At 55.2% G+C, this 23,216-nt stretch overlaps 8 protein-coding genes across 8 annotated transcripts; 4 read left to right on the top strand and 4 right to left on the bottom strand.

Moving 5' to 3' along the window:
- Nucleotides 1-191: 191 nt before the first annotated feature.
- BDY24DRAFT_338637 (phospholipase C/P1 nuclease domain-containing protein) lies at nucleotides 192-2,429 on the bottom strand (the record flags this gene model as incomplete). Its single annotated transcript, XM_076637341.1, has 7 exons — nucleotides 192-268; nucleotides 535-656; nucleotides 868-972; nucleotides 1,281-1,451; nucleotides 1,605-1,713; nucleotides 1,798-1,886; nucleotides 2,155-2,429. Coding segments are annotated over 7 exons (948 nt in total), but the record flags the coding sequence as incomplete, so codon positions are not given.
- A 2,447-nt stretch (nucleotides 2,430-4,876) lies between these two features.
- On the top strand, nucleotides 4,877-6,125 carry BDY24DRAFT_383309 (uncharacterized protein). The gene has a single exon (XM_076639649.1). The coding sequence runs from the start codon at nucleotides 5,339-5,341 to the stop codon at nucleotides 5,945-5,947; it is 609 nt and encodes a 202-aa protein (XP_076498149.1). The 5' UTR covers nucleotides 4,877-5,338; the 3' UTR covers nucleotides 5,948-6,125.
- Nucleotides 6,126-6,318: 193 nt separating this feature from the next.
- On the top strand, nucleotides 6,319-7,998 carry BDY24DRAFT_383304 (uncharacterized protein). The gene is made up of 2 exons (XM_076639648.1): nucleotides 6,319-7,529; nucleotides 7,680-7,998. The coding sequence occupies exons 1-2, from the start codon at nucleotides 6,362-6,364 to the stop codon at nucleotides 7,856-7,858; spliced, it is 1,347 nt and encodes a 448-aa protein (XP_076498148.1). The 5' UTR covers nucleotides 6,319-6,361; the 3' UTR covers nucleotides 7,859-7,998.
- Nucleotides 7,999-9,367: 1,369 nt separating this feature from the next.
- Nucleotides 9,368-13,642, bottom strand: BDY24DRAFT_279442 (uncharacterized protein). Its single transcript, XM_076636964.1, has 6 exons — nucleotides 13,576-13,642; nucleotides 13,247-13,409; nucleotides 11,675-13,042; nucleotides 10,627-10,931; nucleotides 9,460-10,543; nucleotides 9,368-9,376 (listed from the first exon to the last, which is right to left on the bottom strand). Exons 2-5 carry the CDS (start codon nucleotides 13,404-13,406, stop codon nucleotides 9,731-9,733), a joined length of 2,646 nt encoding a protein of 881 aa, XP_076498147.1. The 5' UTR covers nucleotides 13,407-13,409; nucleotides 13,576-13,642; the 3' UTR covers nucleotides 9,368-9,376; nucleotides 9,460-9,730.
- Nucleotides 13,643-13,667: 25 nt separating this feature from the next.
- On the top strand, nucleotides 13,668-15,839 carry GMH1 (Gmh1p). The gene is made up of 9 exons (XM_076639647.1): nucleotides 13,668-14,111; nucleotides 14,468-14,487; nucleotides 14,595-14,666; nucleotides 14,778-14,898; nucleotides 15,002-15,166; nucleotides 15,272-15,329; nucleotides 15,440-15,453; nucleotides 15,532-15,619; nucleotides 15,717-15,839. The coding sequence occupies exons 1-9, from the start codon at nucleotides 13,843-13,845 to the stop codon at nucleotides 15,765-15,767; spliced, it is 858 nt and encodes a 285-aa protein (XP_076498146.1). The 5' UTR covers nucleotides 13,668-13,842; the 3' UTR covers nucleotides 15,768-15,839.
- Nucleotides 15,840-15,984: 145 nt separating this feature from the next.
- BDY24DRAFT_433885 (uncharacterized protein) lies at nucleotides 15,985-17,410 on the bottom strand. Its single transcript, XM_076644132.1, has 5 exons — nucleotides 16,979-17,410; nucleotides 16,702-16,791; nucleotides 16,531-16,617; nucleotides 16,359-16,455; nucleotides 15,985-16,271 (listed from the first exon to the last, which is right to left on the bottom strand). The coding sequence occupies exons 1-5, from the start codon at nucleotides 17,136-17,138 to the stop codon at nucleotides 16,100-16,102; spliced, it is 606 nt and encodes a 201-aa protein (XP_076498145.1). The 5' UTR covers nucleotides 17,139-17,410; the 3' UTR covers nucleotides 15,985-16,099.
- A 290-nt stretch (nucleotides 17,411-17,700) lies between these two features.
- BDY24DRAFT_383287 (uncharacterized protein) lies at nucleotides 17,701-18,251 on the top strand. Its single transcript, XM_076639646.1, has one exon. It carries the CDS (start codon nucleotides 17,718-17,720, stop codon nucleotides 18,168-18,170), a length of 453 nt encoding a protein of 150 aa, XP_076498144.1. The 5' UTR covers nucleotides 17,701-17,717; the 3' UTR covers nucleotides 18,171-18,251.
- Nucleotides 18,252-19,639: 1,388 nt separating this feature from the next.
- BDY24DRAFT_383284 (WW domain-containing protein) lies at nucleotides 19,640-23,049 on the bottom strand. The gene is made up of 5 exons (XM_076639645.1): nucleotides 22,973-23,049; nucleotides 22,768-22,861; nucleotides 22,255-22,663; nucleotides 20,444-22,163; nucleotides 19,640-20,264 (listed from the first exon to the last, which is right to left on the bottom strand). Exons 1-5 carry the CDS (start codon nucleotides 22,978-22,980, stop codon nucleotides 19,973-19,975), a joined length of 2,523 nt encoding a protein of 840 aa, XP_076498143.1. The 5' UTR covers nucleotides 22,981-23,049; the 3' UTR covers nucleotides 19,640-19,972.
- Nucleotides 23,050-23,216: the final 167 nt, after the last annotated feature.

The following is a 23,216-nucleotide window of genomic DNA, read 5'->3' as shown; positions in this document are numbered from 1 at the left end:
AAGCATCATGAAACAGGTGAAACAGCCGCTCCCACTCTTCCCCCCCTCGTCCTCTACAACTACAAAAAAAAAGAAACGAAACGAACGGAATGCGAAACGAAAACAAAATGGAAGGAAAAACTCGAACCCGGCCTGACTCCTGCGATGCGCTCCTCCCTCCCTCTCCTCGAAAGCCTTCCCCCTGCCTGGTTTTAAGTAGAAGTATCGATCTCCATCTTCCCCATGAGAGCAGGATCGAAGATTGAGTTGAGCACGGCTGCGAGTCGGACTGGGTTCGAAGGGAACGAAGGGGGACGGAAAGAAAGAGAGAAAGAAAGAAGTGAGAGAGAGGCGTCAGGGTTGGTTCGGTTCGGTTCGAGAAGATGAATCCCGAGCCCTTGAACGGGAACGAGGTTTGGAGCAAGGAGGTCGAAGAGAGAGAGAGAGAGAGAGAGAGAGAGAGAGAGAGTTGAAGTCCGGAAAGGGGAGGCCGCCGAAGGGAAAGAAACGAAACGAAAAAAAAAAGAAGAAGGAAAAGACGAAAAAGAAACTCACTTCCACCCATCGCCAACTGTTTCTCCACGATCAAATCGCCCTTGATCCTCCCCCAGTACTCGGGCGTATCGAGTTCCATCCCGGTGGTGAAGTTGGTAGGCCAGACGTATTCGCAGTTGAGTCTGCATGCGAAAAGAACGAAGGCGAAAAGAGGGAAGGCAGGAAGGGGAGAGGAAAGAGCGACGCGTCAGTTTTCGATGTTCGATTTCGTCTCGACGGCTTCAACGCGGTCGTTCAACCAGTTCCATCTCTCTCCTCCTCCCTATCCCTCCTACCCACCCACTACCGAACCAAACCCACCCACGCCTAAACAAACCCTCGCATCTCACTCACCCATGCATCTCCGTCGCCCACTTCCACGCGCACCCTGGGACCTTCCCCTCCCTCTCCTGCTCATCCGGGAACTCCCCGACCCAGTTCTTCGGCACCTCCAACCACCTCCTAGGCAGCAAACTGATCACCGGCGTCGGCATCCCGAGCAAGCTCAGCAGCATCGGGAGCATCGCAGGTCGGTTGAGCTTCAAGTGGACCGCTCCGGCTCGCATCTTCTTCTCTTGGAGTTCAGCGGCGGTTTCGTCGAACATGGCTCCGAGAGGGACGGGAGGTCGGTTGTTGTGCTTTGGGTGGGCGGGAGGAGGAGGAGAGGAGGAGGAGGACGAGGTTGAAGGGGCAGGGCAGGAAGGCCATTCGGTCTGGGAGGCGGTGGACCAGAAGCCGTTGATTCCTGTGGGGAAAAAAAATTACACGGGCATAAGAAAGCAAGGTTTTTAGTGTTCGCGTTCGTTCGAGCGAGAGGGAGGGAGGGAGGAAGTGAGGGAGAGAGGGAGAGGGAGAGGGAGAAGGACGGACCTTCGTTGATGATGAACCTGACGAACGGATCGTAGGTCTTTCCTCGGAGAGCAGCTTCGATTCGCTTGCTGTACAAGTCGAAAGCAGCGTTGACGATAAGTTTGGAGAAGAAAGAGGTGAGGAAAAGGGGATTAGTTCGGCGAAAAACGGCGAAAGACGAACGACGCGTCGAAACCCAAAACAAAACCCAAAAGGCAACGAGACGAAAAGAACCAACTCACTTGGGCAACGGAGTAGTATAGTTGCCAAGTTCTCGAATTGACTTTTGGATGAGAAGACCGTCCCAGGTAGAGTGGAGGGAAGCTCGTCGACCTTCGAACTTGACGATGGCTGCGACGAGGAGCAACGAGAGGGACGTTCAGAAAAGGGGACGGACGAGGAAAGGAAAGAGAAAGAAAACGGTGTAGAGCTGACCTTGGTTCCCACCTCTAAGCTTTCCAGCGAGATGGAGAGGTTGGTGGATATCTCCTAGGAAGTGAACGAGGAATCGGAGAGGGATGTCTCTGGAGGAGGACGACGAGAGAGAAGGTCAGTTTTGGGTGAGTTTGGACGGATTGAGCGAGACGAGGGGGTGATAGGTGTATAGAGAGGGATTTGATCGCCCCTTGAAGAGGATAGAAGAGCGACAGATCGCAAGAAACGTCGAGCTCATCGACCTCGTTTCCTTCCCTCCGCCTCCTCCCTCTCTCCCTTCGCCGCCACCACCACCACCACGACTCCCCAACCCCTTCAACTCTACAAATCAGATAACGAAAGAAAAACTTGACTCACCCCTCCCCCTCCATAACCCTCTTCGAATAATTCCCTACGGCCTTCAGCAGATTCCTCTCCCCATCGACCCATCCTTCCTCCCCAAACACACACTTTCCCGCCGGATCATCCCCTATCGCGTTCACGTAATGCAGCGCTCCCGTCTCCCGGTGAGCGTATCGAATCGAGTCCGCCCAGGCAGCGATGGGAGCGAGGTGGCCGTCGGCGTAAGGAGGGAGGATCGAGGAGATGGCGGAGAGGGTAGACGGGGTGAGATGCGCTTGGGCGATGGTTGCGCTGGGGAGGGAGGGAGAGATAAGATAAGATCGGGGGGGAGTTGGGTTTAGATAAGATAGGGGTAGGAGAGGGAGAGAGAGAGAGAGATAGGAGCGTACACGATTTCATGGCCTTTGAGGAAACGAGAGAAGGGAGGGAAGAGGGAAGGAAGGGTCGTTGAACGGTCGACCTCTCATGACTCGACTTCGTTCTCGTTTGGTTCGAGAGAGAGAAAACTCACCTATAGCGGACCAAGCTGTGGCTTGAGAAGCCAAGAGTAAGAGAGAGGCTGCTGTGGTGGTAGAAGAGACTTTCATTGGTTCGGCGAGTGAGGGTTGGGAGGCAGGGAGGGAAGGACCAAACGATACGAGCTCAATCTCGTTTCTCGGACCCACGCGTCTGTGCCCTGCGGAATATAGATAGCAAGAAAATTGATGGGATTTTTTTCACGTGTAGCGTAACGGGGATCATCGAGGAAGACTCTTTTGCTTTTTCACCTCCTTGCGATTTTTTTTTAAACGCCTCCGGGACTCTGCGAGAGACAAGGGAGGGGAGTCGTTTCAGCTCTCTCGACTTCCCGAGACCTCCTTCTCTCGAGAAAAGCGAGTCCTCCTATTCTATATAGACTACTAGAGCATCTTGGAGAAGCTGGGTCTGAGGAGTGCGTGCCTCGTGCTAGAAGAAGGAGAGAAAGGTCCCGTCCGATTCCCGCTGGGGATTTTTCGTTTTTCAAGATTTGCATCTGGCCCGGACGTTTTCCAAGTGGGTGGAGGTGACGATTGGGTCTTTTTAGGTTTCCTGGATCGATGTAGGGTAGCTGTCCAGATGGAGAAGCTTCGGTCCAGATGTCAGGTCGACGAGAAGTCGGACGCGTCGCGTTTGAAAGCCTGAGCGAGAACGGCTGCGTCGATTCCATCTGGACGAGGGCTTCGAGAGGGTTCTCGAGCGTTTTATTCTACGAGTGTACATCCGAGGAGGGATGGGTGAAGCTGAGACGGATAGCGAAGCTTCCTACCAGATGGAATCGAGGGAGGAAGATCCAGTCCGATTCCCGCTGGGGATTTTTCGTTTTCAGAGAATTCCATCTGGTCAGCAGCTTTTCCACGTGGCTCGATGGAGCCCATCAGTCCACGAGGGTTGTATGGGTTGATCTGGAGCAGTGGTCCAGATGGAGGAGCCTCTGACCAGATGTCAGGTCGATGGGCAGTCCGAGACTTGACGCGTCGCGAATCGAAGCCTGACCAGAGCACTAGCCCCGATTGTATCTAGATGAGAAGCCTGAGAGACTTTTAAATGGTACTCTTCTCTGTTAATACATCTTAAGAGCATTGAGTCAACTCGATCCAGATAGAGAGGTTCCCTACCAGATGCAATCGAGGAAGAAAGTTTCGGCTTGGTTTCCGCCGGGGACGGCGAGTTTCTTGATGATTCCATCTGGACGAGAGGTTCTTCATGTGGTCCATGGGTACCAATGTATCCCTGAGGGTCATATAAGTCGAACCATGGTGCTGGTCCAGATAGGAGAGCTTCGGTCCAGATGGAAAGCGACGTCGAAGTCGAGAGGGAGGAGCGCGTCGCGGCTGGAACGAAAAGGTCGGTTCAGCATTCAAAGAGCTGTATAAAAGCGGCGACCATGGCTGAGTGGCCCAGAGAACGCCTTAGTCTCGGTAAACAATCCCTAATACAGCGGTTTGCAAAATGAGTGCGTCTCCCCTCGCCTCTTCTTCTCTCCGCCGATTTTACCCCAAATCGCTAAATAATTCCACAGACCACCTGCGTACATAATTTTTTTTCCAATGGGTTGGAAAAAAATCAAGGTCCTCCCAAAAAAATCCACGAGGTCGGGGAAGTCGTAGGGAGCGAGAAATTTGACCTGAAGAGCGGCGGGAGATGGCGCTTGTGCAGCCTCTACAAACTTTTTTTCGCGGCTTAGCTACTTCTCTGGTAGGTCGAGTATACATACTAGCTCGTCTGAATGAGCAAAAGTGGGATGTACATGTTGATGCTGGGCTGCAACGAGGTCAGACGGCCTCCTCAAGCTCCTTCCTTCGCTGAACGATCTGTCGTTCTGAGCTCTATACTTTGGCTGGGGAGCCCATGTTTTTCTCAGAGTGAGATCGGGTATGCCAGTCAAGCTGGGTGTGAAAGATCTAGGCCTGAAATATTGTAGGAAGCGGTAAAAGACCAAAACGTTACGGAGGAGATCGCTCAAACTTTCTCTCGCGATTTCTCGCTCCCTACGACTTCCCCGACCTCGTAGAATTATTTGGGGGGTTCTTGATTTATTTCCAACCCACTCGAAAAGGAATTATAAACGTAGGTGGTCTGTGGAATTATTTACCGATTTGGGGCGAGAGAGAAGACGAGGCGAGCGAGACGCACTCATTTTGCAAACCGCTGTAAATGTGTGGCAGAAAACAAAAGGAAAGAAACGAAGCCTCCTTGGCTCTTCTTCCCCTTCCTCCCTCCTCCCTCCAACCACAACGACCTCGAAACCCTCGCTTTTCCCCTCAAGTCCCGCAGAACCACTCGTTCTCTCTCTTCAGTCCCTCGGGATGTATCCCAGTCTCGAACAGGCCATGAATCTCTCGGATCCGGCATAGCAGCTGGTGGATGCTCGATTTCGTCGATCTGGAGCTCGAACGCTCCTCCTCCTTCCTTCGCTCTTCTCTTCGTTCTTCCTCGATAGGATCTGCGGACACGGAACTATGCTCAGATGGATGGGATGGATGGACGGATATATGGTGAGCACTTGAACTTGTCTCTCGTCTTTGGGAAGGAGCGTTGGTGGATGGAGAGAGGAGGAGATGAACAGCGAAGGACCGATGAAAGCTAACTCTCTCTCTCTCCCCCTTCGTCGACGCTCTCTCCACGCCCTTCCAGACTCCCTCGCCACTCGAAACTGCATTCCTCATCGTCTACGATCACCATGGAACGTCTCTCGAACGAGGTGACTTCGATCTCGGTGGATGGGCTGGGTTGGAACGAGGAGGAGGGACGAGATGTTGAGCTCGGGGTAAGCTTTCGACCTTCCTTTTCCCTGATCTTCCTCTCTCTCGCGGACCATCTTTACTCCTTTTTCCTCTCCCAGATCATCAGGCTCTTCCCTTCACTCGCTAGACAGCATATATGCTACCCGAAATCCTCCCCTCTTCGACCTTCAGCCCTCCTTCCCCGCTTCCCTCCTCCAAGCCGACGTCGACTCCTCCTTCGTTCCCTCTCTGGCAGCGCTTGGACGAAGGTTCTCCTACTGCTCGTGAGTTTACTTAGTTCTTTCTCGGTCCTGAGTCGAGAAGGAGCAGTGCTTTCTGGGGGGGAGGAGTTTGCTCGACGTCGGGCGAGAGCGAGGAAAATCGATCAAGCTCACCAACCCCTCCTCCCTTCCCTTCTTCTACTCGATGCTCGACGAACCCTCCCTGCTCGCTTCCCACGAGGAACTTCAGATCCAATCCCTCGTCTCCCGACTCGTCCAAGTGACGGCTTCCTTCTTTTGTTTCCAGAACCCTTCCCTCGCCGTCGGATCGGTGGAATCGGCTGAGGGAGCTTGAGGGTTTACAGCCTCAGCGTCGATTGTCTCGATGTTAAAAGTTCTCTTGATCCCATCTCAGTCAGTTCGGTCAAGAAAAGCTGGAAGAAGGCAAGGAAGCGGTTCGAGGGAGGAGTTGAGCTCGACCCTAAGTGCCTCGATCGCCAGCAAAGAAAAAACGCAAGCACAAAAAAACACAATCTGAATCCTTCCTCGGCGTTCCCTGGAACCGTACACGTGAGAGAGGAGAACAGCTTGTGCTTTTGTTGAGTTTTCATATATATGTGAGTCGAGCTTGTTTTCTCGGTTAATCTCGCCGTTGATCTCCTTTGACCTTCTTCGTTCCCCTTCAACGACCATCAACCCTCCCCTCCCTCCCTCCCTCCCTCCTTCTTCACTCTCTCTTCGCTCGGTGGAGGAGAAGACATGCCCTCTGACCACTCGATCCCCTTCACTCTCCGCGATCACCTGCACGCGTGCCTCAACTGCTTCCCTCCCGTTTCCATCTCGTCTTGCTTCCCTTCCTCGTCAACCTCGGAATCCCGTCGACTCTTCTCCTCCTCCGCTTCTACTACCTCCTCCTCCTCCTCCTCGGACGATAACGACCAACACGAACGACGCTTCCCTCGAACCATCAACGGCCATCAACCTCGAAACGATCAAGAATACGAACACGACGTCGCCGCTTGGGGATCCGATGCTCTCTCCTTACGAAGTCAAGCCGGTCGAGGTAAAGGTTCTCGAACGCCCAACTCGAGGAGATCAGGAATGGGATGGTTCATCGCGTTGTTTGCTGGGAGAAGGAAGGCTGCGGATGAGACTCTAGAGGATGTAGAGGCGGACGAAGAGGAGGAAGAAGGCATCCTGGGAGGGTGGGGAGGGGAAGCGGATTGGGACGATCTCCCTGTGAGGAGAGGGGTCGTCGACGAGGAGGACGACGAAGGACGCGAAGATTTGGACCTAGGAAACCCCGAGGACTTCGACGACGATCCGGAAACGGCTGTGGTGGAAGGAGAGGGAGAGTGGGGAGCTTTCTTGTCTGCTCCGTCGAGGAAAACGACTTCTCCGAGCTCGAGCTCGACGCCTTCACGGTCCCCTTCTTCACCTCCGTCTTCCTCCTCAGCTCCTCCTCCTACCACGAACTACCATAATCACAACACCCACAACCTCCATATCAACACCACCATCACCTCCTCCTCCTCCTCCTCCTCTCCTTCAACAACCACTCGCATCCCTCTCCCTCTCCCTCTCACAGCCCACGTCGACCTTCCTTCCACCCTCCCTCTCCCTCCTTCGCCTTTCCCGCCTCTCTCCCTTCCTTCTTCGCCCAACGCACCCACCCCACCGCCGGTAGAACCCAGGATCGAGGTCAACGCTGAGGATGAAGACGAAGATGCCGACCTGGGCTCGGAATACTTCTCTAGGCAGGAGCGTCGTCCCACGTCCAAATCGACGTCGACGCGTCGGTCGTACACCACCGCTACTACGACGACGTCGTCGTCGGGAGTTTCGTCGTCGGTTGCTACGAGAACGAGTGGGAGATCTTCTTCGACGAGGAGCTCGTCGCCTGGCGGGAAGACGGCTGGGAGTTTAGGTTCGTCTCTCTTCTTGTCTCTCTCTTCTCTCTGTCTCTTCACCCTCGTTCTTGCTTACTGACTCCTCCCTCCCTCCCTTCGTCTCCTCCCTTTCCTTTCTGGCTTCTTCCTCCGCCACTCCCTCCCACCTTCTTCTCCCTCCCTATTAGGCGAGCCTCTCGACCCCGACACGACCCTCCCGCTCCCTTCGCCCTCTTTCGCCACTTCTACGTCCACCACCCCAGAGGAGCAGGAGAAGCAGCGAAAGCACGAGAAGAAGGAACGGAAACGAGCTAGGAAGGAACGGAGGGAGGAGAGGCGGGAGAGGCGGGTGACGAGGGAGGAATGAGGAGTCACGACGCGTCGATTGGGTGGGATGGGTTTGAGGTTCGGGGATGGATAGGGGCTCGCAATTTCGAGCTGCTGGGAGTCTGTGAGGTTTGGGTTTGGGTTTGGGTGGGAAGTGGGGGAAGCAGGAGAAGGACGGGGAGTTGAACGTTGGGGAGAGGAGGGAAAGAGGGAGGGAGGGAGGGGTTTGGGGACGTAATGATTAATTAACGATCAACTAATAGGGCTACTTTACGGGACTTGGGCTCGATGCATGTTCTCTCGATGTTTTGAGGGCTGGGATGAGGGAGGGAGGGAGGGAGGGAGGGAGAGGGAGAGCTGCGACGCGTCGAGGTTTTGACTGGTCTTTTTCGTGCTTGAAGGGAAGGAAGTACAATAGTGATTCGGGGCTGGTTGGAAGGCCTCGTAAGGAAATCATTTAGACGTTTTGGTATCGAGCTCAGGGACGGGAAGGCAATGGAAGCGAAAAAAAAAAAAAAACGCGTCGTTTCGTCCACCTTCGACTCAACCATCAACGTCACTTCGAACCCTCTTCCTCCTCAAAGAAGGAGCACGTCTCTCGAACTTTCCAAAGCTGGAAGAAAGAAGTCAAACGAACAAAGAAAGGAAAATGAGCCTCGACGACTCGAACGCGTCTTCCTTTTTCATGAGACGAGCGAAAAGAAAGACGAGAGACCGAAAGCATGCAAGAAAAACAAAGCAAAGAACGGTGTAGGTACTAAACAAATGGTGATGTGATGTAAGAAGAAAAAAAAAGGGCCCCTCTCCTCCCAGCCCAACGTCCAAAGCAAAAAGCAAAAAGCGAACGAAAGCGACGCGACCCGACCCTAGCCCAATCCTATCTCTTCTTCCTCCCCCCACCCCCACCCCCACCTCTCCCACTCCTCCCTCCTCCTCCACCTCTAGGCGGCCAAGGAGGTCCTCCTCCTCGTCCACGTCCACCACCAAACTTGCCTCCTCCCCTCCCTCCTCGATCTGAAACTCCACTTGCTGCCCATCCTCCATCGCCTCCTAGCACCTCGGTCTTGACTGCTTGGGTCGACGAAGAAGCTGCTGCTGCTGGTGCTGGATCGACTTCCATCGCTGTCGAAGCTGAGGCTGTCGGCCCTCGAGCGAGAGGAGCGACGGGAGGAAGGGAAGGAGGCGTCCTTGGTCTTGGAAGAGCGGAAGGAGAAGCGGATCGAGGCTGATTGTTGGTCGGAACGTAGCTATCGTACTTCTCCGTCTCCATCCTGGTGTCGACGGTCGAGCGACGTTTGTTTGGCCATCGAGCGTTGGAGGTCGAAGGAGGAGGGTCGTTGACTCTGGAGTTGGGTTGGGAGGAGGGAGGAGCGATTTTGATTCGATCGAGGAGGGAGGGAGGGTTGTTGGAAGTCGAAGTGGTTGTGGGAGGAGAAGGGGAGAGGGACTTTCGTCGAAGTCGTTGAGCGGCAGGAGGAGGGGAGATGGCGATGGGTTCGTCCGAGTCGTTACTGGGTTGTTCGGCTTTGCGTTTGAGGGTGTTCGGAGAGTCGTCGTACTGTAGCCAGCAAGGGTGAAAAGGAATCGAGGTCAGGAGGGATGAAAGGAGGAGAGGCGAAGAGGAAGAGGAACGAGACTCACCCTTGGATCCAACAAACTCTCTCCTCCTGCTCGACCACCACTCCCGTTGCTCTGACTCGTCGACGCCACCGACGATCTACGACTCCCACCAGGTGTCCTCTCTTCGACGAGCGGAGCTCTCGAAGGATGAATTCTCGGAGCCGAAGGCTGTAGAGCTTCCGTTCTCGACGCCGACGCGGTGGGAGTTTGATCGATCTGTCGGCTGGTGTTGTTCGTCGTTGGTGGCTGCCTCTCCTGAAACGACAAAAATCAGGAGAAGGAGAAGAAGAAGTCAGCAAGTCAAGTTCTCGCCCATTCGTTCTAAAGGAGAAGAAGACCTGGAACTCACTCCTCCTCGTCGCTCCATCATGATCTTCTCCGCCCTCTTCCTCTCCGCAATCCTCTTCGTCTCCCAAGGCTCCTCCGGCGGCAACGTTCTTGTCAACCTCCTCGGAGAAGCGTCTCTGAACCTCAACTCCCTCTGCCTCTCCCTCTCACCTAACGACATGCCAGCTGAATTCCTAGAGTCGTACGTCGGTCGTCCTCGTTGATCCTCGTAGTCTCGATCCGACGGGTGATACGAGTTCGATGGAGTTGGAACGTACGTCTCGGGAGCGGGTTCGGCTCCTCGAGCCCGAGGAGCTCTGGGAGGAGGAAGGGGAGCGGAGGAGGTGGAAGCTCGAGGAGAAGGGTCCTGTCGAGGAGTCGAGGAAGAGGGTGCGTCGACGGGGGTGTTGGACGTCGATGCGGAAGAAGCTGCTTCCTCCGTTGGTGCTGGAGCTCCCCATCTCCTAGCGGGTGCTTCTCCAGGTCTCGATCCGATGGGAGAGTAGTTGGAGTCCGATCCCTTGAGGATGACTCCGGACGACCTCCTTCCCGCCTCGAGCTCTTGACGAAGTCGGATTCCAGGGACGGGAGCGAAGGGAGGAACCAGTACGGTGGGTCGTTGCCTCGACTGGACGGTGGAGGGAGCTGCTGAGGAAGGTGCCGAGGGTGCTGCTCCGACGAATTTTGCTCGAGAAGGGTGAACGAGGACGTTGGGATCGTCGGGAGCTCGAGGAGCGGTGGCGTGGGAGGAGGGACCTCGAGAGGGCGAAGGAGCTCGCTGTGAAGAGAGAAAAAAAGAAGTGGAGAGTTGGATCAGTTCGAGGAAGGATATCAAAGAAAGAGAGAGGTTGAAAAGCTCACCTGAGATCTCGGCTCAGAAAGGGTCGTGCTCGTTGGAGGAGGAGACCTCCTCGACGGCGGCGATCTCTCCCGTTGACCTCGAACGACGACGGCTGGAGGAGAACTAGGTCGTCTAGCGACAGGTCTTCCTTGATCCGAGTCCCTTCTGGCGTCCGATTCTGCTGCTGGAGCTCGAGCTCCTCCGACGGCGCTTCCTGACGGCCGACTGTCCGAGGGAGGTCGCTGATTTGAAGCTCGACTGTCGAGAGGAGGTCGTTGGGAGCTGAGAGGTCGAGCTGCCGGAGGAGGAGAGTCTGCTCGTCCGGCTGTGGTAGATAATGGAGGAGCAAGGTCGATGAGAGTGAAGAGGTGGGGGGAGAGGTGGGAGGAGGGGGGTTGAGGGAGAAGCGTGTATAACCGTAGTTAAATAAGACGACGTTGGGTGATGCCGTTTGAAGATACCATTCGAAAGTGAGGAGTGTCCGATGGATACCGAGGAGCGACCGAGAACGACGAGCGGCGAAGGCGAGTCCGATTGAGCGAAAGGTGGAGAAGAGGGGACGAATAGACGTAGGGCGACGCAGGGTGAGATGAAGGGAGGGAGAAGGAAGAAAAGACGGGGATGTGTGAGTGGTCGATCTTCCTAAGGGATGAGGAGTGGTTGGGTCGAAGCCTAGCGCCGGGTGGGAGGTGTGGTCGTCTCGTCTCGTCGCGTCTGCTCGTCTCGTCTCGTCTCCTCCCTCTCTTCCAGATGAAGAGAGTGCTACCACGTCGTTCGACGTCGAGGACTTGGGGCCAGATGGCAAGGTACGACTTCATCGCCGAAAAAGTGGGCTCCGTCTTGCCTGAGGAGTCCGAACGTCTGGGACGAGCGTTGACCTCCCTCCGAGGAACGGAGCAGCTCCGAGCTGCTCTCGTTGCCGTCTGCTTCGATTCGACGAAGAGAGGCGTGTTGGGACGACGACGACGTGACGAGCGACTCGAGGGAGGGTATGGGAGTGGGAGTGATGGAGGGGAGAGAGGTGCTAGGCTCCGACTTCGGCTTGGAGGAGGAACGACTCGAACGTACCCCTTGCGCTCAATCCCCAACCGCCTCCGCTTCCGACTCGTTCTTCCGTAGGCTTGGGCCATCTCGAAGGAGGCGAGATGGGTCGAGGTCGTCGAGGTGAGATGGACCTTTGCCTTGGACGAGGAGGTGGCGATCTCGAGAAGGGTCGTCGGTAAGGTCCTGGCGACGGTTCTCGTCGACGAGGTGGAGGCGAAGGAGGACCTCGAAGAGGGATGTGAGGAGGTGGAGATCGAGATCGAGGTCGAAAGTTGCTGGTGAAGGGTGGTGGTGATCTTCGTCGAGCTGGAGCCGGGTGTGCGTATCGAGGGTTGTTCCTCTCCTTCTCCAGAAGTCGTTCCTTCTCGAGGGCTCGTCCTCGCTCCCTCTCCCTCTCCCGTTCGACCTCTCGCAGTCGTTCTCGCTCCCGCTCGTCCGGCTTCTCTCGTTCTAGAGCGATATCGCTGCCCGACCTGGAGTTGTTGAGGGGAGGAGGAGATCTTGATCGAGCTGCAGTCGTCCTTCCTGAGCGAGGAGGCGAGAGTGTCCCTCGCAACGTCGACGAGGCTCCTTTCGACCTGTCTCCTTCCGCTGATTCCGTAGGAGCAGCGAAGGCCCCGAGTCTGTTGAGCAAAGTAGGAGGCGAGGGAGCTCGAGCATCGAGGTAGGCCTGGTGATGTTCAGAGTGAGGGATGCCCGTCGAGGAGGAAGGTCGAGAAGCCTCCTGCCTTTGAGCGACCGAGGAGCTGATGGTGCTGCTGCTGACGGCCGAAGGCTCCACAGCGATCCTACTGGCGAGGCTCGTCTCCACCTTCTTAGCAGACTGCTGCTGCTGCTGTTCCTGCTTCGTCGACTGCTGCTGTTCCTGTCTGGCGGGTGCTGGTTTCGACGACGACGCCGAGCGCGACGACGACTCGGAGGGCTGAGCTGGTGGATCCCAAAGAGCCGTTTTGGTGGCCGCGTGGTAGTAGTAAGGCCTGTTCATCGTCGAAGACGTCCTCACACTCCATCCAGGAGGAAGAGCTACGATCTCTGGTGTCGGAGATCTCGATGCTCTCTCGGGAGCTCGAGCTGGTGCTGAAGGAGGAGGAGCGCTCCCGTTGCTGCTGATGGGTTCTGCCGAGAGGATTTGTCGATCCGAGAGGTGAGGTGCAGGTTGAAGGGCGGAGGAAGGTCGAGAGGGCAGGTCTTTGGGTGTTGGAGTTGCGTTGGAGAGGCGAGGTGATGGACCGAGTTTCGGAGGGAGAGGGTGTCCGTTTGGTCTCGAGGAGGAGGAGGTGGAAGGAGAGGGAGGAGGTCGAAGGGATGCTCTGGAGGAAGAAGGAGATTGTTGAGATCTGGAAGGTTGTTGAGAGGATGATGAAGAGGAGGATGGTTTCGAGTTTGAGGAAGCTGATGGGGAGGGAGGTGGAACAAGGTGGGGAAGCGAAGGAGGAGGAGAGGGTCAAAGGGAAGGAGAGAAGGTCGCGTCAGGCACAGACTTTGAAGGGAGCCTCAGAGTCCAGTATTCCTCATGCAGCTCCGACACAAAGTCTAGCATGCAGAGAGAAAAGCGAAGAGTAGAGAAGTGTAGAAACTTTGGGACTAGATACTGACCTGGTTGAGGTGAAGGGTCGGGTTCGGCAGGAGCAGGTGCCTCTCCATCTGAAGCGAGGATATCTTCTTCGTCTTCCTCGATAGGACCTGAAGCCTCGATGACCTCCTCGACGTCGTCGTCGTATCCCCAGTCCACGAGATTTTCATCGTCGTCGTCCATGCTCTGTAGAAGATAGAGAGGAAGGGAGAGGAAGGGTGGAAAAGGAGGTGAAGGAAAGGAAGGGAGGTTCAAACGTCAGCTCTCTCGTTCGCCTTTTCAATGTCTTTTCTCGAAGCAAACAAAGCTAAGATACAGATCCCCGTAAGAGGCAGTAGGTGGCATGACTTACGATCTCGTCTTTGAAGATTTGAAGATGGAAGGACTGATGTGGTTGAGGTCAACTTTGACTCCTCCTTCTCTCCCTTCTCTCTCTCTCTTTCGCGATCTCCTTTGGCCTCTCTCCTTCTCCCGAAACCATCAGCATCGAACGAAAACCTCTTCAACCTCTCTTCCCTCCTCCTCTTCCTCCCTTCGGCTCCTCTCTGTAGCCATCGGGACCACTGCACCTTCCTTCAAGATATCCTCCCTTCTCTCCTCCCGGCGAACCAACAAAAACATGGCTTCCCTCCTCCCAATCACCTCCTCCTCAGCAACAGCCTCTTCATCAAACCACCCTTCAGGATCCTCCTCTTCGTCTTCGCTACCACCGCTGAGGTTCAACTCGTCGTCTAATTTCGGAGGAGCAGGAGGAGGAGGGGGAGGAGGAGGGCCGTCGTCCTTTGCTTCTCTGGCCTCTCGAGTTCGCAAGATGTCAAAGTTTGGAAGGATGGACTTTGAGCTCGCTTTTTCGAATCTATGCTGGCTGTGCGTGTCGCCGAGAAGAGTGTGAGTACACAGTCCTACTATTCTGATTTCGTTCATGGGTCAGAGGAGGAGCTGTAGGAAAGAGGAGGGAGGGAGGGAAGGAGCTCACTCCCCTCCGACCCTCGCCATCGTCCTCGACGGCAAAGTCGTCGTTCGAGCTCATATATAACCCTAACAGCTCTAGCAGAGCTGTCTCGAAGACGCTGGAGCTCTCATTCCATCCGTAGACTCTTCAAGGAGTCGATCCTGAGCTTGATCGACTCGCATCTGGCCACCTCATCAACTCCTTCTTCTCCCTCGACCCATCTTTCTCTCCTTTTTCTCAAGACGAACGAGCCTTGCTGACGACACTTACACACCTGCTTGCAATCTCACAGATACCGGAATGTGTACTACCGTTCGTGTTCTCTCTCTCACTCGAGCCACGTCCCTCCCTCCCCATCACTTCGAGCTCACCTCTCCTTCCTTCCTTCGCTCCTCCCCAACCCTTCCCTCCTCCCTCAGACAAACAAACCAAAAATCAATGGGCTCGAGACGATCCAGCCATGCTTGTTCTCATAGCAGCATGTCTAGCAGGTGAGTTTCTTCCTTCTCGAGCTGATCACCTCGAGTTGAGCTCGAGCTCTCTCACTCCCCTCCGTCTCGAGCTCACCCTCTTCCCTGCTTCTTATTCGATCGTGCACTCAGTGACCTCCATCGCCTGGTCCATCCTCTACTCCTACACTCTCTTCCAAACCATCAGCACAACTTTCCTCATGATCTTCAGGGATTTCCTCCTCTCTTCCGCGGTGATAGCCACCATCTTCTGGTGCGTCTCGACGACCTCTTCCCTTCTTTCTTTCGTCACTCAGTTTGCTCACCTTCTTCTGCCTCTCTTCTTCTTTGCTCCTCGTTCCCGTTGGTTTTCCTAGGTTCATCACCAACAATCTCCTCCTCTCCCCTCCAACTCACTCCTCTTCCGCCGACGCGAAGGTCGAATGGCAGTTCGCCTTCGACGTAGCAGTCAACGCCTTCTTCTGCTTCTTCCTTTGGGTGTACGTGCTGGAGTTTGTGCTGAGTGGGTTGATCACGAGGGAGTGAGTCTTACTCGTCTCGTCTCTTGCTTCGTTCCCGCTCGCTTTCGACCGCGTCGGCCTCGTTCTGACCTTACCCTCTCTCCTTTTATTTTCCGGCGTGCGTAGCAACTGGGTCTGCCTCTGGCTAGGGAACTCACTGTGGCTGGCTGCTTTATCGCAATACGTTCGTCGTCCTTTTTTACCTTCTCCCTTCCTTTTCCTTCTCGTCGTCGTCGCGTCCGAAACTGACCTCCTCCTTTCTCCTCACCCCCCCTCCTTCGTCTCAAACCACAGGTCTACATCACCTAGTTCGTCCCATTTCTCTCCCTCTCTCACTTCGTCCCTCTTTTTCTCCTAAACTAACCCTTTCTCTTTCCTCTTCGCAGCCTCGGCTTCGCCGCCCTCCCCTTCATCATCCGCTCGGAACTCCTCCTCACGCCGCTCCTGCCCGTGTTTGTGGGATACGTCCTTTCGGTGAGTTTGAACCCATCTCTGCTCTTTCCCTTCCTTTCTCTTTGTCTCTCGACTCGAAGCAAGCGAACCTTCGCTGACCTTCATTCGTCGCTTTCAGCTCCTCGGGTTCAACATGTCCAAAACAGTGTTGGAGGCTTACTTCAGTTGAGCGAGCTTCAATTGGGGTGGTGGTTGGGCTGAGGTTCGATTAGAGGTGGGAGTTATAGAGTGGGGACAGGGAGTCGGGAGGGAGGGAGGGAGGAGACGCGTTCGGACGTTCGATCTTGGTCTGCCTTTCGCTGATATGTTCAGAGATGATGCGATCTCTGTGCTCTTACTTTCCTGTTTCTTCTCCGCTCTTGACAGCTCTGTGCGAGAGCAGTGGAGCGAAAGCGACGAGCGGAGACGCGTCGTGAACGTCGTCACTTATCGAGCAGAGCAAGGAGAAGCGTGCTGTGCGATATGAGAGCTAGAAAGTGTACGGCAATCGAGCGCAAGTGGTTACAAGATGAGGTGAGAACGAGAAGGTGAAAGGCAACGAGAAATGAATACAAAACATCGACACGGATGAAACGAAAGGGATTGAAGGGAGAACAAAGATCGAAATGGGAACCCCCAGTGGTTCGCAGCTGAACGAGGTTGAATTTCTATCCCAGCATTTAAGGAGATCAGCCTGACGGGAAGAAGCAACGAGCCGTCAGTGAGGAGGGGAGGAGGGGAGGAAAAACGAGTTGGAAAAAGGCAGACGCGATGGACGAACAGTTTGGACGACACGGGGCCCAGGAAGTATATACTGAGGAGGAGACGAGAAGGGTTTGAAGAGGTAGACTGATTTGAGGTCGTTGAGGGTTTGAAGCCTGTGAGCAAAGGAGGGAGGAGAAGGATGAGCGCCGAAGTCGACGAGGACGAGGGACGAGGAAGAGAGAGCGTACGAATGTGCCGGGAAGTCTGATCTACCGTGGTGTGCTGAATCGGTAAGAGAAAATGCAGAGAGGAGGAGGACTGCTTCCTGGATAGGACTGGGGAACAGAAAGGCGGGAGTCAGCGTCGGTGCGAAACGACGATGCGACTGGGTTTGAACGCCTGGGACGTAGGAAGCTCACGAGCAGCTCTCCCAGGTACAACGACGATGGGTTTCAATGACTTGTATGACGTTTCGGTTGTGATCTGAGAAGCTGGGACTCTGTTCTGGCCTGGGGAGAACGAAGCGGAGAGGAGAAGGATGGGTTTAGTTTCTGCTCGTCGTCCCCTTTCGCACCTCCCGCCTTTTTATCGACCAAGGATCGAACGCATTCCATTATATTTACGGAGCTTGTAGCGTCATCTGAGCCGGATATCCGGAATCCATCGCGAACGAAGACACCGTCGACGCGTCTGAACCACGTCGCTTTCCGACCCTCGCCCAGCTGTAGGTCAACCTGACTGCAGGACCGAGACCTAGATCCTCCCAGAAAAGTCCGAAGAATGTGACAAAGGTGAGGAGATAGAGGAAGGCAAGGAGAACGAAGAGGGATCTGGAGGCCGGAGGTGAGGGGGCCATCTTTTGAAGAAAGGGGAGGAGTTCAGGGTCGGTTTGATGGGGAGTAAAGAACGAAGGTTGGACCGAAGATGATTTGTCGAGGAAGGACGATAGAGCGCTAGGGATAGAGCGGAAGGGAGTCGTTGTTAAGGGAAGAGGTACGGAAAGAAGCGAAGTGGAGAAACAGTCGGATTTCGTTCGAGCGATTCGACAGGAGGAGCGGATCTACGATCTCTATTCGGCTTGACGCTCCCCCTCAGCGTCCAAAAGATCCGACGTTTGATGTATAGGAGAATCGAGATCCGAAGAGAGCGAGGACGGAAGTCCGCCTCGACGCGTGCGAAAGAAAGTCAGGGGCGACGCGACTGTCAAGCTCGGCTCCGTCCCTTTCAACGAGAGGGAGAAGGAGAGGAATTGTAGATTGAGCGTTTGGGTGACGATGTTGGAGGGAAGAGAGGATCAGAGACCTCAGTCTCTAGGAGACTCGGAAAGGGAACGCTTTCGAATACTCGTCTGAATCTCGATCGCTACTCACATCTCCATCCTTTCGAAGTTGTGGCATGACCATTGGGAACTTCGAAAGGTTGTGATAGAGCGAGGATGCTCCTTTCCCGAGGTCTCAAAAATCCGTCTCTCTCTTCGTTCGCGTCGCTGATCAACGCTGTTTACGATCCGCCTATAGAGTCCTCAAAGTTGAGCTCACAACCAAGCAAGTTCCCTCCATCGAAATCTGGACGTCGGAATCTCCCAAACTCGTCGTCTCCCTCCCTCTCCTCCGCTCCCTTCGAACCCTCGACGCGACTACGCTCGTTCAACATCTCCTTCACCCCGGCCGACGCTGAAGGCCGTCGAACCCTCAAATCCTTCGAAACAGGAACGGATTTCGGAGCCAAAATATCATCGCACACACTCGTCATGCTAGAAGCATCGTTTCCATCTCTGCGCTCGCTTGGGATGCGACTCGAGGGAGTCGAGTTCTACGAGGTGAGCGTCTTCCGCACCCTCTCATCCGTTCGACGAGGTCTGACTAGTCATGTTAGAACATGCAGGTAGGAAATCGCAAAGGTTCCCTTCGACTGGAACGATTCTGCGACTTCCTCTCCGAATTCTCAACCTTTCAACACCTGGAAACCCTCGTTCTCGCCGGACCCGAGAGCGTCCTTCGGGGCCGTCGTCTCTGCTTTCACGCGGTCGAACTCAGTAGGAAGGAGTTGGCGTACGAGATCGCTCAAGCGGGAGATGCGGAAGAGTTCGAGCAAGACTTCGGATACACCCCCAGGAGAAAGAGGACGTTCTGGATCGACTTCCCCTCAAACCCTGCGTCGGACCCTCCACCCGCAACCTCCTCCCTCCCATCCTCCTCGCTGCCTTCACAGACCTCGCTCGCCGGCTTCCCAAGCTCTGCTTCCTCGAATGGTTCGTCTACAAAGAGGAATGGATTGGATCACACGTCGGATCGCTCGCTTGGACTGTTCGGAGGACGAAAGCGGTTGAGTTGGTGGAGGACCCGGAGAGGACCACATTCTCCCGAAACTACTGCTGTGCCTCATACGGACAGTTCAGACACGTTGAGAGAGTGGTGGAGGAATGGCTTCTAGATGGTCGCCTCTTCGCTCAGAAGGCGGACTTCACCCCGAAGTTCACGCTCGACAACTTCGTCGTTCGACGCGCCTGATCTCGACCCACCTTCACTTCTGCTTTCTTTCGCTCTCGGTTCGTCTTCTTCCCCTTCCCATCTCACATCTTCTACTCTTCTCGTGCTAACTTCTTCCCTCCCTCCTCCTTCTGCACTTCAGAATCGCTCTTCGTCGCTTGGTTTCGCTGTTCGTTGATCCCCTTCTTCTTTCTCTCTCTCCCTCTCTTCCATCCTTCCACCGAGAACGTAGCTTACTCTTCTCCTTTTGACTCCAGATCTCGCCGCCGGCCATGTCGTCCTCTTCACCTTCGTTCCCATCGCTTCAAACCGTCCTCGGCTCTCGACTTCGGTTCGTCGACGCCTTCTTTCCTTCCCTGTTCCTCCCACACGCACGAGCTGACGTTGCTACCTTCTCCTCCATGCTTTTTAGATCGCTCATTGCCCCAACGCTCGATCATACCTCGTCTAACCTCGTCGTTCACCGATCCATCCGCTTCGTTCTCATCCTCGACTTCTCTGTTCGTTCTCTCTCTTTCTTTCGACCTTCGTTCGAAGATCTTGACCTCACTTCTCCACCTTTATTTTACTCCGTCGATTTAGATACTCTCGTACACGATCTCACGCCCAAGGGACATCCAGCTGCTCGGGAGGAGAGAACCGGCCGGAAAATTCGATTGCTACCCCCTCTGTTCGAGATACCATGCTTTGCCCATTCTGTGAAACGAAGGATCTGTTTTACCATGACCCTTCGATGCTGAACGAGATTCGAGCCTTCTCCCCAGAACGAAAGATCTCTAGTGAGGTTCGACGCCTCTCCGCCTTCTTCCTCTCTCTTACCGTTCTTTCGTTCTCGGCTCTCGTTCGAAAGCAAAAAACGTAATCAAAAGTAGGTACCCAAATTTGAATGTCGAGAACTGAACTGGCTAGGTAGAGACGATGGAAGAAGATCAGAGACGAAGCGAAGCTAAACGACGCGAAGCAAGCGGATCGACCAGCGAAAAGACCTTGAGAATGTCAACGGTAACGATGCGAGAAAGTAGGTATAGTAGCGAGTGGTAGCAGGTAGCACGAGTGAGAAGCAAGGGTAGGTGGAAAGGGGAAGAAGCGGGCAGGGTAAAGCAAGAGAAGCGAGGGAAGAAAACTATGAAGACGAGACGTAGAGCATGCGAAGAAAGGAGAACAAGAACTAAATGCTAGATGAATCGAAGCGAAACCCTTCTCAGCGCAAAGGGAAAGTCCAACTCGTCGCCTTCGAAGGTCTATGGTAGTACCACGTCGCCTTCTTCGTCTTCGAGAACTTCGCTTCCCACCCGGGAGGAAGAGGCCGCGTCTCTCTCTGTCCCTTCTTCTCCTCAACTCGAACCACCGCCTCCCGCTGAACTTCCTCCATCTTTTTCTCTACCGGCGTACCGAACGAAGAAGCTGAAGCTGGGGATGGTTCCGGGACTTTGAGGAGATTGACGCCGCGTCGAGGTTGAAGATAGGTTGCTGGGAAGAGAGTTTGCGAGGAGCTGGAGGAGAAGGTTGGTGTGTGGGGTGTCAAAGAGAGTAGATGGGAGGAGGCAGGTGGGTCGTAGGGTAGTGGGGAAAGAAAGGAGAAAGGGAAAAAGAGAGGAAGGTCAGCGTGGGTCGAACGCGTTCGTTCGGAACGAGAAGAAGGAGAGCTTGTCCAGTGGAACTTGTTCCGTACTCGGCTGAGGACGACGACGATGCGACTGGGACCTCCGTCGAGTTGTGGACGGACGGAAGAGCGGTGGATTTGGAAGCGAGTGGTCGAATCGACGACGACGAGGAAGACGAGGGAGCGTTTGTAGGGACAGAAGGGATGAGAGACGGTCTTGACGGCTGGATGGGAGTTGTACGAGGGGAAGGAGGCGAGGGTGGAGGAAGTCGAGGGGGTAAAGGGACAGGGTCGATAATCGTGGGAGGAGGCGAAGGAGCGAACTGTGCTGGAGGAGGTGGAAGTGGCTGTTCTGGTTTTGGATGAGGAGGAGGGTTGACCTCAGTTGATGCGACGATGGAAGATGATCGAGATCGGGAAGGAAGTTCGGCCGAGGGGATGGAGAGAGCTGGGGAGGGAGAGGGAGGACGCGACGACGTCGAGCTGCCGACTGAGCTCTGTCGCATCCGATCCAGACGTTCTCGAATCCTCCCATGCGTTGAAATGGACGGTTTGAGATCGGCAGCGGTGGTGGTGGTGGTGGCGGTGGAACTGGAGCTCACGACGGAGTTGAAGTTCGAGTTGGGAGGCGAGTTGGGAGGGAGAGTGGACGCCGACGAAGGTAAGTCGTCCGAGGGAAGAACCAGGCTGTTGAAGAAGTTCTCCGCCTCGACCTGGGGAGAGATTGCTGGAGCGATGTCGGAGATGTGGCCGAGGGGGAAGAGATCCGAGAGTCTCTGTTTCGAGGGAGCCGGTGACGAACAGCGGGAGGCGAGAGGAGGACGGCTGGCGTTTGAGGGCTGAGGGTGATTGGAGTACGACTGTTCCAAGGAAGTGCTAGAGAGGGATGGAAGATGCTGGGAGGGTGGAGAGAGCTGATTGCCGTTTGAAGGAGGAGGTGAGGGGGCGAGGCACTGGGGAGTGTCAAACGAAAGCAGGATCTCCTCGATTTCATCGTCGCTGTCGACCGCTGCTGCTGCTGAGTTCATCGAAGCATCTTCGGCCATGTAGGAGGCTGCGGTGGGTCGGGAAAAAGACGATGATCCTCCACTGCTGATCCTCGATCGACTCGACGACGGTTCCTTCCTCCTCGTCCTCTTCGGGTTCGTAGGTCCCTCCTCCCCTCCTTCCCCGTCTGCCGAGCCCAAACCCTCCACCGCCCGTTCCCTCCTCTTGTCACCGAGCTCCTCCAGCCCCACTCCAAATCCCTCTCCTCCATCTCCGATGCAGATCCTCAACGTCCTCCAGCGTTCGAAGACGACCTTGACGACCTTCGGCGGTATCCTGACCTTCGTCGAGATGCTTCGACACAGAACGTCGGTTCGGAGCTCGTCCTGCCAATCCCATGCTCCTGCTGTGTTCCAGAAAGCTTCGAGAAGCGCTGCGGCCCCGGGATGAGGAGCGTCGCGTCTGTCGTCGGACGAAAGAGCGTCGACTCCCAGGCGAGATCCCGTTCGTTGACCCCACGAGGTGAGAAGGCGAACGAGACCTGACCGTTCGAGGACTGCGATCTCGCGATGATCTCCGTAGAGTCGACCTGCGTCCTGAGAGGGAGGAAGACCGAAGACGCGGATACTGTCGGCGATGGGAGTCGGTGAAGGGTTGGTGTAGTTGTAGACGGGAGTTGCTGGGCTGCGTGTCGTTTTTACAGGTGGGACGATAGAATGGGGTGCGTCGCAGGACGGGGAGGAGGAAGAGGAAGCTGGGGAGTTGAGGGAGAGGTTGGTGTTGATTCTTGGACGAAGGGGATCTGAGTATGAGAGGGAGGGGTCAGCGCCCTTGCTCTCTTACTGCTCCTACGCTTGAGTCAAACGAAGACGACGCAACGATAAGCGACTCACGAGTTCCGTATGGATCCAGCGCTTTGTCGAGAAGTCGATCCGCCTTGCCAGAGGGTTGCGAGGGAAGAGGTCGAGCTGCTGAGGCACCTTTCCTTCCCGTCGAAGGAAGCCGTCCTCGTCCCCTCCGTCCTCGTCCTCCACTCGACAGACCGAGCGAATGTTGTTGTTGCTGCTGCTGGTCTTGAGTCTGCTGTTGATGCTGCATCGTCCCCATCATCCTCTCTTCCATCAAGCGCTGTTGTTCCAAGGGAGAGAGGAACGAGCCTCCTCCTCCTCCTCCTCCGTTGAAGAAGGCTTGTTGGAAGAGGAACTGCTGCTGAGCGAAGTATTGCTGCTGCTGCTGTTGCTGAAGAAAGACGTTGTTGTCGAAGTAGGCCATGTCGGGTTGCTGGAAAGACGAGAAGGAGGGCTAGAGGAAGAAGAGGAGAGGGAGGAGGAAGGGAGCCGGTCAGCTTCATCGATGGGACTCCGACTTGACGTTGAAGCTCGAAAGAAGGAAGATTTTGCACGCACAGTTTGGCCTTGATAGATTCCGTATCCGTGATGGGACTGAGACAATCCGTCGTAGCCTTCTGGGTCAGGCGAACCTCCCAGGAAGTAGGGAAGTCTGACGAGGCAGGGAGGGAGGGAGGGAGGAGCGAAGGTCAGCTCTACGACCTTTGAGCTCACTTTCTACCCTCCCTCGAGATGTAAGGGATCGAAAGTAGCAAAGACTCACTGGTCCATCCTCTCCCGTGAGCGGAGGAGTGCAAGAGAGAAAGAGAAAGAAGAAGGGAGGGAGAAGGGGCGTGGGCGTTGTTGGGCAGGATCGAGCTGGACTGGTTCTTTTCTAGGTCTCCTTCACTCTCTTTCTTCCCGAACCATAACCTTCTCTTGAAATCAAAACTTCTCGACGTGCTCTAAGAGACTCCTTTCTACAGATCAGGAACACGCTCACAACAGGAAGGTCTCTCGGTGTCTCT

The sequence above is a fragment of the Mrakia frigida genome, assembly GCF_051309035.1.
Source record: "Mrakia frigida strain ATCC 22029 unplaced genomic scaffold BDY24scaffold_9, whole genome shotgun sequence".
In the NCBI taxonomy this organism is placed as follows: domain Eukaryota; kingdom Fungi; phylum Basidiomycota; class Tremellomycetes; order Cystofilobasidiales; family Mrakiaceae; genus Mrakia; species Mrakia frigida.
This window is presented reverse-complemented; position numbering and strand designations above follow the sequence as displayed.